The sequence below is a fragment of the Pseudonaja textilis genome, chromosome 1 (assembly GCF_049901715.1).
Source record: "Pseudonaja textilis isolate UNSWEBS1 chromosome 1, rPseTex1.2, whole genome shotgun sequence".
Lineage (NCBI taxonomy): Eukaryota > Metazoa > Chordata > Lepidosauria > Squamata > Elapidae > Pseudonaja > Pseudonaja textilis.
The window spans coordinates 100,625,302-100,646,644 of NC_141990.1; the positions used below are offsets into that span (position 1 = coordinate 100,625,302).

The window sequence follows — 21,343 nt, forward strand, 5'->3', positions numbered from 1 at the left end:
TCCAATATTATGGCCCTGATCCATTTCAGGGACTATACTGATTTCTGAGAATAATTTCTTCTGCCAGCTAGGATTTAACTGGAGGTACTCTATATACTAAATGGTCCTCTTTGTAGTAGGCTGAGAAATGTTTTTTTGAAAGTATGCACAATATTGCACATAGACCAACTTCCACAAATACTGGCTTACTACTGAAGTGTCAAATGCTGGGCCCGAGTAGCTTTATTTTCTAAATGTTGGAATTGTTTGAGTTTGGAGACACAATTATACTGGATCAGGTCCAGTGTTCATTTTGCTTACTGCTTTACTTTATCTATGGCTTGCTTGTAAATTTCCCAGTTTTTAACTTTGCGTAGAAGCATATGTGTAAAATCCAGTTTCAGTTCTGCTAGCTGTGTTAACTTGCTTACCCAAGAGTAACTTAAACACGAATAATCAATTTGGCCCGATTTTCTATGTTTTATGGCATATAATCCTTAAACTAAACTGAGTTAAACCTGTACAGTTTATCAGGTTAAAATATAGTTGGCTAGCATAATTCAGGTGTCAGATAAATATTGCCTGCTTCTTCCTTTAAAAACAAAACATTCCCCTTCAATTCATCCGCCTTGGAAGATGTTGAATTGGGATATACAGTATTAAACCTGGTAGATTGTTCTGAGCACAGTACTGAGCGGCATACTCTCCCAGAACTTTGGTAAGTGTACGCTAAAGCCAATTGTTGTACTTGAGAAACCAAAGAGCCAATCTCATATTTTTGGGTTAATATAACAATATAAAGAATATGCATTTAGCATCAATGGGAAGCAATTCTTAATAGTAATTCCAGTTTAAATTTAATATATTTTTTTATTCTTTGTAAATACAATGGTTACAACCTTAACTTCACAAATCAGTTAATGCACTTTTGTACAAGAGAAGTTTATTCATTCTAAGATATTTCAAGTGCTGATTTTCCTTCCTCAGTGCTATTTCCTAAAAACAAAAACCTTGAAAAGTACAGTGGTTATTTCCCCCCCCCCCCCAACACACACACACATTTTAATACTTTCATCAACTTAAGCAGCTCATAAATGTACTTGGGGTGGTGAGGATTAGAAAGCATATGAGAAAGGTTTTAATGGACCTGGAGGTTTATGTATATATATTTATTTATTTATTAAAAATCTACAACAGCCTTCCCCATCTTAACATCTAGTCCTAGCCAATGTGACCCATAAGTGGAATGATGTATTTCCCAGCACAGCATCAGGCAGACTAGAGAGTCTCAAAGATAGTTAAGTTTGATCAACTGCTCTTTCAATAATTCATAATATTTTCCATTCTTTTGTAAGATGGGTCCCTTCTTATACATCTCATTAACAAAGAGTTTGGGCATCATTGCCTTTGGTTTCAGCCTTATGCCAGTGGAACAGCGATGAATTCGCTGTGTCAGTCCTCTCCATTTTTTTATTTGGTTTTGCTGTTTAGTCTCTTAATGTGTATTTTTCTTTTCTTTTTTTTTAAAGGAAAACTCTTTTTAAAGCTCTTCTGTCTGACATATTAAACTGAAGTGAAATGATGTCAAGATTTAGGCATGAAGTCCACCATTGGTTTTAAAAGAACCTTAAATAGCAGGCCTGGCAAATTTGAATTCAAAAGGTATTTGCCAGAGTACACCCCTTAAAAATTCATTGCAAAGGCCACTTTTATTATGTTATAACTGACATAAATGTTTGGATAACCTAGTATTCAATGTTTCCTTTCTTGTAAAAAGGGTTCACCAACGAACTAGTTAAAAAAAACATACATATACTGTACACAAATCTTTGAAGGCCACCTCATGACACATTACAACAGAACAAAGTTTGGTTACCCAACTTTTCAGAGTATGGAATAAACCAACCCTAGAGATTCTTTTGCTTCAGCTTGTCATCTCTCTGGCTTTCCCAACCTGAATCTAGGAACAACAGTGGAACGGGCAGCGTCAAGGCTGCAATGGTGGGAACAGCTGTCAAGTTCAATCGAGCTCCATTTTAATATGTCACGGTATTTTCTCCCGAACTTGCAAAATGATCACTATTGATTGATTTTCTTGTTGGATTAGAAGTCTCCAGGATTCCATTTCTCGTAGAATTATCTGATGTTTGCTCTCCATTAGCTAAAAAGGTCTTTAGAGATGATCACCTGGCTTCTCTTTGTTGCCTCGTGTCTGATCTATATGTCACTGGATTTATACATATCTGAAAGCAGTCTTGTAATTGGCACGTTCCCAATTGTTTTTTTGAAAAATACTTCTTCTATCGTAGAGGGACTAATTGAACGTAAAGCTGGCAAGAGCAACAGCAATTTCCCAAAGCGACATGGCTGAGTAGGATACCTAGAAACCAAATGTGGAGGTTAATCCTACTAACAACAAATAACATTGATAACCATGTTAAAGCTATAGATCCTTTCCCTTGATAAAAACAACTCTATGCCAACTCTACAGGTTTATTGTGCTTTTGAACAGAAAAGGAAATGATGCCCCTCGATTAGTTATTTCTACATCCAGGGTCAGCATGTAAGCCTATATATCAGAGCAGGCTGCTCAAAAAAAAAAAGGCTTTAGCCAAAAAGATTAATTGCTCTGCTTGGGAGGAGAGGAGATTTTATTATAAAAATTTATGTATATTGTGACTCTCCTGAGATTGTATTGTGGTGATGGGTAATATTTAAGTTAATTTATAAAAAAAAAAACCAAGATAACATAAATATAAATATAACTAAAATATATACATTATAATGTAGAGTCCCGAAAGCCACCAAATGCCAACAGAATTAAAGTATCAAACTAAAAGGAAAGTCTCTTTCCCGAATCAAAGCCAGCTGACAGAGGCAGCTCACCTGGAAGTGTTTAAGAAGCATTCTAAGTGCCAAAACAATGCAACTTGCTTTCATAGGTTGCTTCTTCCTTTTGAGTTTCTTTTTCTTCTTACAAGGCTACCTCTACAACCAGGGTGCATTTATTTCTTACAAAGGTAGGACTAGGTTATCCTTACCTTGTGTGAATGTAGCTATTCAGGGTGAGCTGAGCTTCATCTTGAAGAGCTGCAATGGCGGCAGCATTCCTAAAACTTCTCAGTTCAGAACCGCTGTGTGTAGGTACTGCAAGCAGACAGTCCACTTACTCAGTGAGATAACCGCTCTTCGCATCTTACCAGGACAATCAAGTCAATCTTGGCAGCATGGTTGCACTTCATTAGCTAGCAATTTCATAATAGCGCTAAATTAATGGAGCCCAGTCTCTAGGTTTGAGGGCACTGGCAGGACAACTCGCCTGGAAAAACAATTCTATTTATTTTCATTTAACTTTTAAGAAAGTGCTACAGCTTGTTTGCAAAATTCCAGTTTTGAAACACCAGCCAAACAGATGGCAAACTTGACACTCCAAGATTCTGAAGCTCTGACCTTAGCTGAGCTTGAATGGTTTCTGCATTATCTGTGTACTTCTGCTGAGCGCCCACGCTATGCGAAGCAGGCAGCCATGGGGTTATCACTGGGATGTAAAGAAATAGGGCTTTTCAATACATTACAGATGGCAAGTTTCTCATTTCCTTTACTTCTTGCTGAACCCCTCTGCAGGATTACTTGATTCCTTTTGAGGCCAAAGTGTTGATATGGATATAACTTTCCTGCTTAATATAAACAGGAACTGATATTAATATGCTAATTTCTCCAATGCCTGTAATTACTTCCTTAAAAGAGCAACTAGGTTGAAACTAAAGTAAAATAAAACTAAACTAAGCTAGAGGGGCACATTTTTCACACTGAAATCTCTCTGCTGCCTCAGTTGGTGGGGCATGGGGGGGACTGTTTGCTTTTGCAGCATGATCATTCAAGATGTTCTGCAATTTAAAATTGGAGGTAAGTCACCAAGTTACGGGGCACAGTGACTTGATGCATGCTAGTAAGTCTTTCTTTATATTCTTCTTACCTGCTTTGAAAGTGACAATACATTTGAGGCAGGCAAATTCTGTGGCATCTAACCGAAGCTGTCTAAATCGAGCCACCACCTCCTGCAATGCTTGTATTTCTGAGATAATCTTATTCAGCTTTTGAGAATCTGTGTTGTCACCATTCATGCCTGGAAAAAATGTGTGAAATGAATACACTAATAAGTCATTTGAAGTACTGTGATAGATTGATTTTTTTTTTTAGGCGTATCAATAGCCATGCCATTGTTACTTTCTCAGATCTGCTTCGACACAAAACTGACGATATTGTCGGAAAGTTAGTACAAAATCTTTTCTTGGATGATAACAAACACAGTAATTTGCATTTAAATGACAATGCAAGCAGTCATGAATGCAACAAAACAACATTATTTGCATTTAAATATAGATTTATAAATGACAGGTATACTCTATTGTTTGGAACGGATTTGGTATTCTTTACATGTTGTCTTGTTTTCAATAATGTATTTTTATGGTAATTTGGATAACAAAGTCATTAAATTGTGCAATTCTTACCCGATACAGCCAGTAGAGTGTTAGCATCAACTGGAATGGCCCATTGTGCTATTCCTAGAACAAACAGTTCTCTCCAAGCATCTTCCAAAAGCATCAGCTGTCATACAATAGAGGTACGATATAACATGGTGTATAATTTATAGATTGGTAAACAATTTCAACATGTAAATTTTTGCTGTTTGAAAAAAAAAAAGGCTGTAAAATGCCCATACTTACTCTTTCCCCCACCCCACCCCAGCTTGGATTATTCTAGTTATCCTTTTATCATTTTGAGAAGAAGAGTCTGTTAGCATCCAGAAATATTAGCAGTTCCCAAGATTATGAAACTGTTCGTTGGGATGATGTTCTGAAGGTATCACTTCCCATGGAGATACTGTGTAAAAACAGCACGTGTCAGCTCTTAAACAACTGGCCCATATCTCCACGCTTTATCTAAAGTTGCAGTCACTCATTCAGGCTCTTTCTTTTCCAGCCATTAATAATACATTAGAGCCAAACAGAACAGAGCATGATTTGTATTCTTGAAGCTGAGTTAACTTCAATCAATTATCTCTGCTTTTGCAATCCAGCTTTCTTGTGAAATTGACCAAATTGGCTAAGCAAATTACCACTATACAAACATTGTTGGCATCAGCAGGGAACCTCTTCTCTTTGGGCAGTAGCATCCTTCCCTCTGTATGGGACAGGTTGCTCCTGGATGATGGATTACCACTGCTTTCTTCAATCAAGATTGGAGAAAGCTAATTCTAACTGTAAATCCAATGAAAACCCTCACAGTACTCAGTTTTCCTATTGGTTATAGTCACTGGAAATAATGGGACATCTTTCCTGCCTTAAAGGAAAGGTTGAAAGAAGGGGAGAACACTGTGTATGTGTGTGTATAAATAAATAAATATCTAAATTTCCTAATGCTGCTCATCCCCACCGAATAATATGTTGCCTTGAAAACTTCCATGTGATTTAACCACCAGATCATTGAAAAGCTAGATGAAATCATGGTGGTTTTTTAAATTAACTTCTCTGACATGGTGCTGCCCAAAATCCCTATTGGGTTAGGAAGAGTAGAAAACCTGAACATTTCTATGTTCTCATGACACCTTTATGAGTAACTGAGTCATGGAGCTGAAAAGAAGAAGCCTTTTTGATGGTTTGATAGTTATCCTTTAACTTCTACCACCATTGTTGTCTGATTACAGAAAAGGGATGCCTATTTCTATCCAGGCCCCCTTTTTAGGGCCTCAATAACTCATTTAACTCCACCATTTGAATATTAATTTTGCATCTTTTGCGAGCAGTCAACATGTTTTTAAAATATCCCATGGCACCAAATCCTGTCCTTGTTTCTATCTATAATGTGGTCTCCCTCGCTTTACATTTTCTTTTTCATAGCAGTTGTTACTGTTCACAAAAACATTAAAATGTGGCCCTCAAGCCCAAAAAAGATGGGACAGGCTTCTTTTGTGGAACTTAGAGGTGGCTAATTGCCTTTGTGGTTGACTTTTAATTTGCTGCGATATTGCTATTTAAGAAGAGATTTGTTTCCCTCCAACACATGCCAAGATGCTGTAGGGGTCACCTTGCAAATATTTCCCTTTCTGAATATACTTCTAGCAATTGTAAGGTTATTCTCGTAAGCATAGCTGTGCCTTTATAACTCCCAGTAAACTCAATAAGTTTGCATCCTAGTACAGAAGCTTGAGCTTCAAACAGCCCATTAGTAACAGCAGAAGAGTAACTCTGTCACTCTTTCTGTCTCCCTTATTATTGACTATAATTATTGAAATAAGAATCTGCATTTAAGAGAAGTGGGAGAACAATAGAAGAAAAAAATACTCCCAATTGCAGTCTGTAGTTGTCAATTTGGAGTAAGCTGAAACTTTGCATCTCACAGTCTGGTCTCAAAACCTAGAGGGGATAATGGTGCAGTTAATGAAATCCTTGGGCTTTAAAAGGGTGGATTAATTTCACGAACAACTCATGAAACTCGCCTTTAATTTTGAGTGCTAGATATGCAGCCAGATCATTTAAAATGACAGGATAATCTGATTCCTGACATGGATAATAGGCCTATTTCAAAGAGATCTGTTCAGTGATAAGTTTAATTTGCAGTAAGCTACTCCTAGTATTTTGATGGGACTCTTATTTCTCTGAATTCCTCCACCTAACATGGACATGCCAATAATACATAGGTATTTCTCAGTGGAAAAATTACATTGGAAGATGTTCTGGTGCTGTCCACCTATCTGGATTTCAAAAACCATTTTTACAGCTGAGAGATTTTGGAAAGTGATACATTCTGGAGAGGTCCAGATGTACTGAACTAGCATATTTGTGCTACAACAACCTGAACAGTCACCAGATGGCAGCAAAGTGATACATAAATCTCTTACCTCTGTGCTGCCATCTACTGATTGTTCTGATATTTGCAGCCCAGGTTTGATAGCCTAATAATAAGGAAGCAAATAAAATCACATCCACATGCTAGGCTAGGCCTTTCAATAATATGCTGGGAGTGTCACTGCATAGAATAAATGGGCTGGGGGGAAATTGAAATATAATGCAATTTGTTAAAGTACCATTCATATGATTATTTCCATTAAATTAATAATTTCCTCTTATTTGCATTAAAATACACAATGAAGGCATAGGATGATAATGGATCTGAATTTTCAGTTTAGGCATCCTACATCTAACAGAAATCATCTGTGTAAATGTCATGTTATAAAAGGAGGCCTACAGAAACATAGGAAGGTGGAAACTAATTTAATAAGGTATCTGCACTATATCCTTAAGAAAGCAGAAATCAACAAAGATACTAGCAGATGCTGAATAAAGCTCATAATACTTACTATGTATAACAATGATCATTCATGGTACATGTGATTACTTAAAAAGATAAAGAGAGAAAACACTTTCCACTTTGTAAAAACTGAGCTAACTTAACCAAACCCATTAGATTACCAGAAAGTTGGCCTTGCTTATATTTTGGGTTGCAGTTGATGGGAGACAGGAAAGACACATAATCCTGGTCAATAAGAATTAAGGGCTATGTGACACCTGTTCAGCTGCAGAGGATCCCAATACAATTCATTTTGGGAAGGCCCCCATTGAACTCTGGATCCAATCAAAATGATATAAGCTGAGATCAAGCTCAAATGTAGTTGGCTATTTTGGAAATCATCGCACTGTAGGAGGGAAATTAAACTGGGAGGAAAAGAAGAAATGGGAACAAGATATGCAAACAGGCTGTTCTGTTTTCCAATTTAGAGAAATTGTGTTATAGGTGGGAGAGGAGGATTTCCCAAAGGAGAACTGGCAGGGATTGCTGTTCTACCCATTATCCACTGTTGGAGGCCACTGCCCAAGTCTCAATCTGCTCCCTATGGAGTGGACTTTTTGGTTAATCGAGCTTTAAAAAATTCCTTGTTTTTCCTTCTTCCTAAAAATCCACTTGCCAGAATTTTTTCCTTAAAGCCTTTAAAAAACATATGCAATCCATATATTTATTGTTCTAATATTCTGTATCCTTTAAAATAAATGTAAAGATAAAGCCAAATAACATCCAGCCTGATTTTCTATTGCAACACAAGTTTATGGCCAACAGCTCTCAGTCAATCACCTTCATGGGGTGCTACACAGTGAGCTGGCTCTTTGCAAAGGGAATCTTGTTGCACTATGCCAGATATTTTAAGCAGGCGAGCCAGGCTCTCTTCTACAGAAGAAAAAAACTGATCTCAAGCAAGTTTTTCAGACTAGGTTTCACACTAGTTCATTCCTCACTATGGGGAATAACCCTCCCCGCTCAAATGTATTCAGCCACCCCTTTCTGACTCATGCTACTCTTCCCCCATACACTGGCTGTACATGGCAGCATTTGCAAGGCTCCATGCCAGAGGCCACTGGCTACCTTTCCCTCGCCTCACACACATACACAAAACTCTATTCTCTGCCTGCCCCAAACCCCCACAAAAATTTCTCAGCCTTCAGAACAAATGCAGTGAGTTCCTTCCTCTCTCTTTGCATTTAACGTCTCCCCTTTCAGTGTTTATGAAACCGGCAGACACAACACCTTTTGGCCACCCTATGAATTTTTTTATTATTGATTTTATTATTTTTTTTAAAAAAAATCTGTGAGCTGGCTTGAATATTTGCCAAAGGAAAAGATGAGGAATAAACCACACAAATCTCTTCATTTGGTGAGTAGAGCACCACTGATCCCAAGAAGTAAATCAACCTTGAAGGATGGCTAAGAAATGCAACACACACACACACACACACACACACACACACACACACACATCCCGCTTCCTCACCACCCCATGTAAGGTTTACCTGATCTTGTAAGGAGAGAGTAGAAAAGGCCGGGACACTTTTAGCCCACTTGATGCTCATGAAGAGTAGCCTTGCTGCAGACTCGCAGACGGATTCCGTGGCCACTTCATACAGGTACATGGGAGTGCCACTGACTTCATGCGGATACTAATAATAATGTTTTTAAAAGTCGATGGTTGGTAAAGAAGCACCCATTTAAACAAATATATTTCTTAATTCTTTAATCTATTTCTCAGAGAGAGATAAAGTCTAAACAGGACAGAAGAAAAATGAAAGGAGAGGCTTGGTAACCAACCGTGAGCTTGTATTTCTATCTTTTGTCTCAATTCACTCTCTGTCTACTATGAATCAGGTACCAGCTAAGGAGACTGTACAGTTTGTACCTTAAATGGTCATTCTTTCCCTGGGGGAAAAAAAATACAGGCTAGAAGTTGATGCTGGGTTGTGTTTCTTGCAGAGAGCTTATGCCCATGCTCGTGCATAGTGGTGCATTTTGGTACATGTACACAGACACAGAGAAGCCAGATATGTGCAAATATGCAATGCTATGGAGTACCTAGCCATCCTTAGCATTTTTAAAAAAATAAAAAAATAGGTTTGGAGTCAACAATGAAATCCAAAAGCTGTAAATTTGACTGGGAAGTTTGAAAAGTTGCAGAAGTAATGACAAACTATTTATGGATGGTTGTCAAGAAAACAACATCAGTGTATCTGTGTAGTAACCAGAAGTCCAGCTCATGTTGTGAGTTGATTTTATAGATACAGAGTAGGAAGATGTGTTCTATCACTTTTTTCATTTTTGAGAAGAGTTAAGGAGCAAAATGGGTAATTTAAGTTCTCTAAGAGTTATACAGTAGTATGCATTTTGTACCTTAAAAGGCCCCCATTCTCCCAAATGTAAAACAGGGGGAGCAAAACTCTTGGCCCTGCCCATTCCAGCGTTATCACATCACTAGTCACACCCCTTCACTTTAAAGGCCAATATTTTTTTTAACTTACAAAAAGTTAAGCCTCCAGAAAGTTGAATCTTTGCATTAAATGAAGGACACTTAATAAATAGCAGAAGTGCAGAGGATAACACCAAGTTCATTAGGTTTGATTATAATTGGATCCCCATAATCCCCCTTTTCTGTTCCATTCTGTTACTGTCTCAACCCAACATGTCAGAAGGGGTGCAATGGCAACTCCCGTAAGCACCATCCTAAGGTGATCCCTCAATGAGCTAAGCAATGATCCCGCACTGGGCTAAGCATTTAAGAGTTTTTCTTAGCAAACAGCCAACATGCAGAATAATAGACTAGTCATTATTAACTTATCCACATATAGTAAACAGCATATGTCAACAAGTTAATCACCACAGTCATGTCTAAGATTTGGTAGTCAAAATTTACTAGTCATTTAAACTCAGTATTAAATACGTTTACTAGAGAGTAACCAATACAAGACATGGTGCAATGAACTTCTGTGCTCTTCATTAATTCCAATATTTTATTAATCTCAATAGTAATATTTCTTTGACAGTTAGCGAGCTTCTGGTTAGTTGGTTGTTTTGGATATATTATTTTGGTATATACTCTGAACCACCAGAATCATTTGGAATTAGGTAGGATAAAAAAATTTTTTTTTTAAAAAAGCACTCCCATTGTTTATTTGTTCAGATGAATTGTGACACTACAGCTCAGAGAAAAGAAACCACCACAGCACAAGGACAAAATATTCAATGGAAGAACATTTGAAATCTTTGTCAAGAGGGCAGTGCTGGCTCTCTCTGTCTGGAGCTTGTTAGGACAATGTTGGATTTCCTCCATAATAAAAAAGAAGAAAGGAGCAAACCTTTGGAGTCGGCTGAGCTAAGCCAACTAGATTCTGCCTTTCAGATGCCGTAGAAACTGTGGCTAGTTCTAGATTATGAGGTTCCAGCTGTGTTACTGCAGTGAAGAAAGCTGGAGCAGGTAGAGCTGCGGAGGAGAAGTGTGGAGTGCTTCCATTATCTTGTTTGTGTCCTCTGAAATACAGAGCTACTTGTTTCCTGATGGTAGATGTTCTTGGCCCCCTTTCATGTTGAACAGCTGGAACAACGAGAAGATTAGGAGAAGACATAACCATGTTTTAAATAATTTGCTATGGTATACACGTGTCTTTAAATTGAACCATGTCTGTGTAAAAACAAGTTTAACACTGACTATCGCCTGTCATCTACAAAGACAAATTGATCATTTGCTAACCTATTGAAGTATCATCAGATGTTTAGAAAAAAAAACAATTTGAGAGTGAAAGCATTAGCAACATTTTAACACATGCTATAAGGGGGACCTTGATTTAGTTAATGAGGGGACCTAAAGAAGAGCAGGGAGGAATATTTATTAATATCGGGGAAGAAAGGGACAGACAGAAGAGAGATTAAGAAATAAGGCTCTCTGTATCATAGACAAAGATCTTGTTTCAGACTGATCGCAATGAGCTGAATTTTACAATTTGTGTTAACTAAGTAGTTAAATCTTCAATGATAACTGCACATAATTATATCTGAGGAGTAATTCAAATATTCAGTGGATAGAATACAGAATATTCTGATAACTCTGTGTTGCGTACAAGACTGAATAATGCACAAATTAAGGAATCTCAGGGGTCTCAAGAGAAATGGAAAAATAGATAATAATTGGAAAATAGTAAAAGAAATATATCTGATTCATTATAAGCCTGATAGGAGCAATAGGGAATATCCTATTTGGATTAACATTAAAAATGTTTTAAAATAACAAGTTTGGGGCATGTATTCATATAATGGGTTGTTGGAGATAATCACAAAAAGGGAATCTAGTTTTGAAGCACCATGTTTTGGGGGAACAAAAATAACTTTTACTACACATTGATGCTGTGACAATAAAAGTAATGTGTAGAAGTGCAATCAGTCAATCAAATATTGCTTTTGATGATATCCTTTAGGCGTTCATGTTTGAGATTTCAATTCATTTGTTTAATGTTATTGGACTTGTTCCCTATTTATGCCACAGAAATTGAATGAATAAAAAAATAAAATTAATTTTGCAATTTATCTTGAAGCAAATCTGCAGCTACTTTATCCTTGCTCTACTATGCCAGAATTGTAAATGGTTTGAGGCAATAAATGAATTAATGAATTAATCAATTAATGATTTGTGGGAACAACATAAACATGAATGGGAATTAAATTATTTGGAGGTGATTGGATGGGACTGAAGTTCTTGAAGCGGTGACTGAGGATAGCATGACACAAATACATTAAGAGAAAGCACAGAGGGCAGAGAAGGAAAGTAGCACTTGTTCCTCCTATGGGAACTAGTTGGGTTGTGTGTGGCACTAACAGCAATGATGGGGTCGCTGCACTATTTATATGCTCAGTCTGTCCTTAAAAAGTCATGAAGAGCCATAAAGAAATCAAATTCTTACAGAAGAAGAAACTGTATTGGTTTCCTACTGATTACCTAAGATTCTGGGAAAGTGTTGGGGGAGGCCCTCACTAGAACAATAGGGTGGAATGGAGTGGTGAGAAGTCGAGGTTGCAAAGTTGATATCTAATTAATAGCATTCAGACAATGGCAATGGGCAAGTCAGGAAAATCCTCATCCTCCCCATTTCCCCATATATGGTCTTGCTACATCACCTTGATATTCCTCACATTTAGTTTTTGTGGAATCCTATGCTTGAAAATAAGTCCCACTGAGTTCACTATCTGCATGTTAGAATTTCGGTCTAAATAGGCAATCAAATATGTAAACACTGGGTTTGAATGGAAACCATTGTGAAAAGCTATTATTAAGCCAAATGTCTCATAATAGGTTTAGATTAGGAAACAAACTACTGTTGCTTATCAAAAGACACTGAGACAAAGATATAGGAATGCTAAAAGCAAATTATCTGAACAATGATAGGGGTTCAGGAAAGGATGTGAAAGGATGCAAAAAATACCATCTTTATTCATGTTGACTTCCAAGCATTTCTTCAGCCGACATGCTCTGCATTGGTTCCTATGTGTCTTGTCCACTGGACAGCCTCCCTAAAACACAGATATTTAAGTGAAAGGGAGGGACAAAAGTGAATCTCAACAATCAACTTATAGAATAGGAAGGTGCTTGATAATGTATTTTGATGCACACACAAATACATGCATGATCTAGAATACAGATTTGTTTTAGATTAACTCCAAAAAAAGGAAAGTGGTGCTTTCCACAAATGGAAATCCCCAAAGGAAAAAAAAAGGGGGGAACCACACACACGATTCCCCAATCTGGTGTCTGCAACTAGTAGTAGAAGCTCTGTGGATCAGCTTTTCCCAACCTAGAGCATCTCAGAAACATTATAATTTAATTTTATATAACAGTACTGACAAATGTTGACAGGGTATTAGGACAAGGAGCTTCCTTCAGCACCCAAGACAGCTCCCTTCCAAACCTCCTGAAAAATCTCCTTTTCATCAGAAGACTGCTGTGTTCTCCCTCTACTAACTCATCAGTCTGAAATTGAACATCTTTCTATTATAGCCTACTCAAAAGTTCTCATCATCTTCACACTTCTGTCTTCCTCCCAGCTTCTTATGTCTCCATAAGGCTTTCCTCCTTGAGTTTTTATTTAATGGGAAGCATACGTGGATGGATTATACCAGGCTGCTGATAAGAGTTGTTTTGGTTTGCAGGGAGGCCTGCTCAGGCCTCTTGGACTGAGTGGGTGCCTCACTATTTCTCCAGCCAGTCAATACTTCATTAGAAAGGATCCTACGCTTTGTCAGGTAGAAATGCATGATATCTAAGCAAAACTCAATTATGATGAAGCAATTACCTACTGCATGCATTGGGTTAGCTGTCCATAGAACTCCACTGGCTGGCAGAGAGACTCAGAGAAGGGATCTAGAATAGATCTAGCTCTATAATGGGCAGTGAGGCACACTGATCATAGGCCCCATGCATTCTGGATGCCAAGAAGTTAGAATTTAGAATTTACGTTTATTGTCATTGCATTCCACGAATACAATGACATTTGAAAGCTACTCCAGCACAGTGCCCCAAACACCAACCACATCACAATCACACTACAGAGTTTTAAAAATTAAAATAATTAAAATAATATTAATAATTAAAAACAGAGTCTAAAACCTATCTAAAACATTTAGTAAGTTAAATAGTTTAAAATGCCACTATACTAGATCACAAATGTGCTGTTTAATTCAAGACAATTATTGCCTTGGAAAAGAAACTGTTTCTCAGTCTATTAGTCCTCATTTTAAGACACCTATAACATCTCCCTGATGGTAACAGTTCGAAACATGAATGACCAGGATGAGAATGGTCTGTGGAGATTTTTAGTGCTCTAGTTATGATGGAATCAAGAAGAAAAATTGAGATTATGTTGAGAGAGTATATTAAAATTCAAATTTAAGGTGACAGAAACCAATCCCTGGAGTAGGAATACAGGAAGTCTTTGACTTATGACCACAATGGAGCCCAACGTTTTTGTTGCTAAGTGAGACATTTGTCAAGTGAGTTTTTGCTACATTTTCTTGCCACATTCGTTAAGTGAATCGTTGCAGTTGTTAAATTAGTAACCGGGATGTTAATTTTCCTTGTCTGAACGTTGCAACAGGGGAATCCCATGATCCAGGGACACTGCAACTCGTCATAAATGAGAGTCAGTTGTCAAGCATATGAATGTAAATCACGTGACCATGGGGACGCGGCAACAGTCATAAGCCTGAAACCTGGTCAGAAGTCACTTTTTCCTAGTGCTGTTGTAACGCCGAACAGTCACTAAGTGAAGTGTTGTAAGTCGAGGACTACCTGTACATGCATAAACTTCTAGTTTCATGCCTCTTTCCCTTCTAGTCTGTTGGTCCCTAAACACTGAGGGTAACTTTTGGACAGGTTCATGGGAAGAGCGTCCAAGCCACGGATTGGGGTGGGGGAGGTTGGGGGACTGAGTAAGGGGAAAGGACGCCCCCCAGAAGACCAAAGGCGAGCTCCCTCTGCTACAGCTCCTTGAGAAGCTGCCTGCGGCTCGGCCTCGCTTCCACCTTGGAGAAAGGAGGAGCTGCTCCCGTTAAGACCCTCTCGGAGCCTAAACCCGCAACTTTCGTAGGACAGACGGCAGCTCGGAGGCTCGCTGAGCTGGGCGAAAACTTCCCCTGAGCTGCGCACAGCTGACCTCGGCGCGTCGGGCGTCGGGCGACCCAGAGACTTTGCGCCTGGAGGGTTCGATCCTGAGGGGAGCGGGGAGCCCCCCCCCCCGAAAAGTCCTCCCTCCGCTGCCCTCGGAATAAGCCGGACTGAATCGGAGGCATTTCCGGGCAGTGGGGCTTCTTCGCTCCCATGGAAGGCTGATTCGAAGCGCCGAAGCATTTTTTTTTTTTTTTTTGCGGGAAGATCTTGGCTTCTGCTGCTCGGCCTCTGCCACTTACCAGCAGCCGCTACCAGTAAGTAACGGGGCATCAGCGGCAGAAGGGCGAAAAGGGGAGAGGGCCTGGGGGCAGGTGGCTGGAAAAGCCCCCTCCCCTCACACGCTCCTTTTCCTGCAGAGAGAAAGGGAATGGAGACAGGCCTTCCTCCCCTCCTCCCCTCCCCACCCGCCCCTCAAGGCTTAGCCTGGATTCGGTTTAGCTTTGCTGGGTGGATATCCAGCCGGTTTCTGGCTTGGCCAAATCGTGCTTCAAGAATTCAGAGCTTAGATGGGAATCCTGACTAAAAAGTAGAGCCCGTTTCCTTTGACAAGCTACTTCCTCACCTCCCGCCCACACACCTACAGCCGCCAAAAGAGCCTTAAGGCAACCGAGCAGTTGTTAAGGCCTGTCTATTTCGGAGCAGAGGTCTCCAAACTTGGCAACTTTAAGACGAGTGGACTTCAACTCCCAGAATTCCCCAGCCAGCATAGCTGGCTGGAGAATTCTGGGTGTTGAAGTCCCCCGGTCTTAAAGTTGTCAAGTTTGGAGACCTCTGGCCTTGGAGGATTGCCTCCCTTTCAAACCGGCGCGCACACCGAGATTGCATTCCGAAGAGCCCGGGACTTGCAAAGGGAATTCCGCCCAGGAATTGAGCGAGGGGGGGGAGAAAAGGCTGGCGGGGGTGGGGTGGGGCTTTCCCGCGCCTGCAAGGAGGCTCGCTTGGCCCTCGACGGCAACGGAAAGGACTCGCCGGCGGCTCTCCGAAGAACTGAAGCCCGGCGGACCCGAGGTCCTGGCACACCATGGCTCGGAAATTCAAATAACCGCGGGTTGCTGGGCTCTAAAGGGAAGAGCGAAGTCCGCCCGGTAACTTGCTTGGCGAGGGAGGGGAAAAGGGAACAAGCGCTGGAAGGTGGGGTGAGCAGCCTCCGCCTTTTTGTAAACCATCTGGTGAGGATGAACAGATCCCGCCATCCTAGGCTGGCGGCAGGTGAGATCTGGTCACCTAAATAACGTGTTGGAGGAGCGCCTTGTGGGAGAAGGTTGGTTTTGAGCAGGAATGGAGAAACTGGCCTCCCCTGACCCCAGACGGTGCTGGTGGGGGCTGATGGGAAATGAACTTCGGCAATGTGCCTCAATATGTCTCCCGTGAGAGGAGACGTAACTTCAGTTTTGATCTAGAGCAGTCGGGGCCCCAAGACCTTCTCAGAGATCCCCCCCCCAAAACAGAATTATTTGTCAACCTATGTTGAAAAATAATATAACATTAAAACCTACCTAATGATGGCAGGAAGCTGTAGTATAGTGGAAGTAAATGTCATTTAAAAAATTTAATATAAATATTAATATAATCCATAGAATCAAAGCTCTTTTGGAGTCCTCCATAATTTTCAAAATAAAACAAAACACTGGTCTGGACAATGGTAGCCCTTGGGAGCCTAGTGTTCTTAAGAGACCTCTCTGACTACAGAAGTAAATCTCATTTCACTCTTACTTTGGTTTCTTTCTATAAACTCCAAATGAACATTAATGAACTGGGGAAAAATATTTAAGTCAGTTTCTCAGGTTATAATTGGGGCAATGGAGGGATGAGCAGAAGAGACTGAAATTATCCTTGGCCCCACATGGAGGCAGTGATGCAACACTCAATATTTTACAAATACCTTGGTTTTGTAAAATTCATTTATAGATGGTGCTGGATATATACAGTTCCCAATTCTCAACTTTTCATTTTTTGGTAGTTCCCTAAAGATCTTTCTGGTTTATTCAGGCTCCTTAACTTCCCTCAAGAAGAGAGTGGAAAACTTCAAATTAGGTTTAGGTTTTATCACTTTAAAAAAAGTTATGTTCTCAAACATTCTGGTTTTAAGTAAGATGACCACACACACAAACACACGCACACACCCTCAAAGTTTCATGATAGTTAACTAACCAACAGTATAACTGGGAGGCAGTATGAGGGTAAAGAGAAATACAGTATGATGGGAGAAAAAATAGGTTCAGAACAAATGGTAGAGATTCTTCAATCTACCTTAGGTCAGATTCTACTTTACAACACAAGTAGAGATGTCTGCCCACTTTAGCAAAAAATAAATATAAAGAAGGTAACAATTGTACGGTATATTTCTATTCAAGGATTTGTTTTTCAGGAAAAGTTTAAAAATATAATACTGCATCTGCCATTTAAAGTGTAACTAAGCACATTGCTATGGACTTTAAAAAAAATCCTGAGTACTTTTTACCAAGTCACTTCAAAAAAAGAATTGGTATATCACATTTAGCAAAGGAGTTCAAAACTGAAGCATGCTACTCTATATACATTTAGAAATAATGATTAGAATCTTTAAATTTCATAGAAAGTAGCCAATTTCAATTCAAATAATTCCAATAAATTCTTCTCTGGATTTTTGACTTTTCCAGGCCGTCTTAAATAGTAGTTCCTTTTCAATAAATTTACTACTATTTGATTTTCATTAAAATAATTTAACTTTCATTTAATTAACCTCCTTTGTTTGAACCCAATCACCTCTGGATTTCAGCAGGAGAAATGTATTTTATTGGGGGGCAAAAAAATTAGAAAGTTGCCTATTTTTTTTCTTTTTTTGAAAGAATGTGTATGTGGGACAAAAAAAGACAAAGAAAGAGGAAAGGGAGAAGGAGGAGGAGGAGAAAAATAGCTCTGTTATTTTTTCTCTTTTATGAATCTTATTGAGATATTGAACATGATTTTCTAAAAACAGGCAGGAGAAAAACCCCTGCTTCTCTGACTTTTGCAGCTATCCTGATGCTGCTTGTCTGGCCTAACTGTTTATTTCAAATGCTTATTAAAGATCTGGATTTCCCTCAAATGAAGAAAATGTCTCTTTGTGGATCAGTTTCAAAGAGACCAGGTCTCAATGTGTCTTTCAATAATTACTCCAAATAAAGCAATCTCCTATCCATGGCTCAAAGTGTTAAAAAAAGACAAGGCTTTCTTTTATATGCTTTTGCATACAATTTGTAAGTTGGCCCCACATAAATACTGTTCAAATGCAAAAAGGCTCACAATCTACAGTTCCATTGGACTATAGCTACATAAAATAATCTGTGCAAATAAGAAAATTTGGAAAGTGAAGGAAATGGCACTGGAAGAATTAACCTAGATGAGAATTACCATCACAAGAGAGTTTTCTTGCACTTTTAATAAACTTAAGAAAATAATTGTGGCAGAAACTGTTCAACTATTCATAACATGGAAGGAAATGAAAAAAGTTGGAGATTGTACAATTCCATTTTCACATCACTTTGAAAAGTGTGACGTATAAAGTCTAACTTTACTTACATAGGAGTTTGAAGGGAGAGGAAGGGAGGAAGAGTATGTGCATATGTTGTGTGTGTGTTAAGGAAAAGGAGAAATTATAGGAAAATATGAGCAAGACACATACCTGGTAAGGGGGAAAAAGATCAAGAGAAGAGGATTATCAGTGGAAACTTTCCCAGAACCCATGCTGGGAAAAACACCATGGCAATTGCTCTTCCCAGCTGTTTTATTCCAAATAAAACTGATTCAGAAGTTCATCGCTTTTAAAAATGGAGTTTCTATTATTATGGGACAGGAAAATAACAGAAAACACACACAGGGAAACTAAGATCCCAGTTTTGCAACCTATTTGATAAACTGATTATGAGAAGATAAAAGCACTGGGACTTTTAAAAAGGGTTGAAAGAAAAGGAATGACCGGGGCATTATGGGGACCAAAAACGTACTCTATTATTTTCAGCAATCCTTGTGCTGTACTGACAATACAATGCTGTACTACAATAACAGCTGCTACCTAGTTACAAGAGGACATCCTCCTAGGCTCTTGCAGTGGATCTACAAAGATCACTGAGTGCTCCAGCCATGATTCCAGGGAACAGAATCTGGGCCAAAGAGCAACCGTCCATTGATCGGTTCAAGTGCTTAGCGATCAAACTCTAAGAACTTGTAGAGGTGGGATGAGATTGAAATGCAGTGCAAAAGATCAAACTGAGGTAAAGGAAGAAGTAGATAACAAATTGCTTTGAAGGTGATGTACCGTTAATATCTGCCAGAATTTCCTTTGTATTTTGTCCACCATCTGCCAAAAGAAAACCTCAGGTGTTACCCTGTTCCATCTCTAGAATTCCACCATGCAAGAACGTCTCTTTGGAGATTTTGCTTATTACACACCTTATTCCTGGCTTCTGGGAGAATATCACCTTCAGATATTTAAACAATTGGGCCAATTTTACAGTTCCAATGACCATAAGCTGTATAGTACATTCTAAAAACACTTTTTCCATTAATGGAAATGGAAAAAAAATTGCCCAGGTAGGTTCTATCTAGGTCACACAAGCCATTTTGTGTTAAATGTCATACTTGTCTTATTGGTTTGGTATACTAAGCTAGGATTTTTTTAAAAAATCCTGCAATGTATTAAAATTAGATTAGAGTGAATAATCCATTTAGTAAACGTCTCCTCTCTATAATCAAATATATTGAATTGGAGTGGGAGTACAGCTGCAGCCAAGTCTTTGGAAGACTCAGCTTCTGCACTTTTTCTTTGAATAACTGAGGGGTATTTTATTTCTTGGCAACAATAACAATGTTGGCCCCAATTTCTAAGTTTCCTCAAGGTCACCATGAGAGTAAATCTCACATTTCATGTTAATTTAGGAGATAACTGTTTTCACTTAAATTGTGATTTCTATTTTTTCCCACAAGTGCCTATAAATCATCTCACAGGACATCAATTCCTTCCTAATATTTTAACAATTGGCAAACTGGCACCAGGAAAAGGAAATCACTTTTAAGGGGACAATGAGTCAATAGGTGATATATACTCAGAACTATTTAGGTAGGTCAATGAAGTGAATTACCCTGGTGCTTTTAGCTCTACAACTATAAAGCCCATGGACTTATTTTGAATATGTATATTCTCCAAATTCCTATATACTGTAGCCATCTTCACCCAGCTCCTCAAAATTTCAAAAAGACTGCTAAAGCTGTGAATTTCAGCCTGGCCTGAAATATTTCCTTGCCTGAAATATTTCCTTGCCTGAAATTTTACAGTACAAAAAGACTGCATTACAGCTGTAATTTGAAGCAAGCAAGATCAAATTAAGCTAAATTTGCTTCTAAATCAAAATGCATGTGCATGAGCTGTACATTTTGCTAACTACATCAACTTTCCTTGCTGCTCAATGTGCACAGAATTGCATCTTTAAAGTAGCCCAGCTTTGACAGGATCTTAAAGTAAAAGCTTCAAGGGGAATCCATCCCACTCTTGCTGACTCTACAATTTATTTTAGGGGGACCAGAGATGTGTTGAAGATGTGTGTTTTTTAAATCTGCGTTGATAAAACAATGTTCAAACATTATTGGACATGTCACAGACTCTGGTATGTTGATAGAAATTTGGTGCTCAGCTAAGTATACATTATTTTGAAAAATCAAGTCAACAAGCTCTCCAAGTGACTGAGATTTCCACTGTAATATATAATTACTTTGCCCAAACCCTACGGAAACTCTGTTGCAGGGAGTGGATGACAAGAGATTGTGCTGTATTAACAATACCTGGTTTCCAGATTTGCAGACATAAGTCCTATTCCTTCTGATGCTTCGTTTGAAAAACCCTGAGCATCCATCGCAGGCATAAACCCCATAGTGCTTGCCAGAGCTGCGGTCGCCACACACTTTACATGGGATATCTAAAATCCGACCTGAAAATAAAGGTGGGAGAGACAGATAGAAAAAAGTGATCGGTTTAGAAGCAATAAAGCACCAGAGCTGGCATCAAGGTAGCCATAGAGATTTAGAGTGAAATAGGTTGTTTATTTTGCTAATAGCACAAATCCATGGAATCCACAGAAATATAAATCTCTTTGGAGCAGATGCAAATCTGCTGTAAGAACAGAAAGTGGCCCCGCTTAATGCAAAGAACATACATAAAGCAATGTGTTTAAAGCAGGTTTCCTTAATCTTCCACCTCCAGTTTTGTTAGGCTACCTACCTGTCATTCTTATACAAGGAGCGGATGATCGGCATTAAAATCAACAGGCTGGGAGAGCATCAGATTGGGAAGATGGTTACACTGATAATGTAAAGACTCTT

The 21,343-nt window shown here is 38.9% G+C and overlaps 1 protein-coding gene across 1 annotated transcript in view; it reads right to left on the minus strand.

Moving 5' to 3' along the window:
• Positions 1-835: 835 nt before the first annotated feature.
• Positions 836-21,343, minus strand: part of NR2E1 (nuclear receptor subfamily 2 group E member 1) — a 30,154-nt gene continuing 9,646 nt past the window's right edge. The window contains exons 2-9 of the mRNA XM_026726485.2: positions 20,807-20,952; positions 12,771-12,858; positions 10,656-10,891; positions 8,823-8,969; positions 4,491-4,587; positions 3,956-4,105; positions 3,021-3,126; positions 836-2,359 (exon numbers count right to left, since the gene is read on the minus strand). Coding sequence (XP_026582270.1) covers positions 2,197-2,359; positions 3,021-3,126; positions 3,956-4,105; positions 4,491-4,587; positions 8,823-8,969; positions 10,656-10,891; positions 12,771-12,858; positions 20,807-20,952 — 1,133 coding nt within the window. The 3' untranslated portion in view covers positions 836-2,196. The remainder of the gene's footprint in view (positions 2,360-3,020; positions 3,127-3,955; positions 4,106-4,490; positions 4,588-8,822; positions 8,970-10,655; positions 10,892-12,770; positions 12,859-20,806; positions 20,953-21,343) is intronic.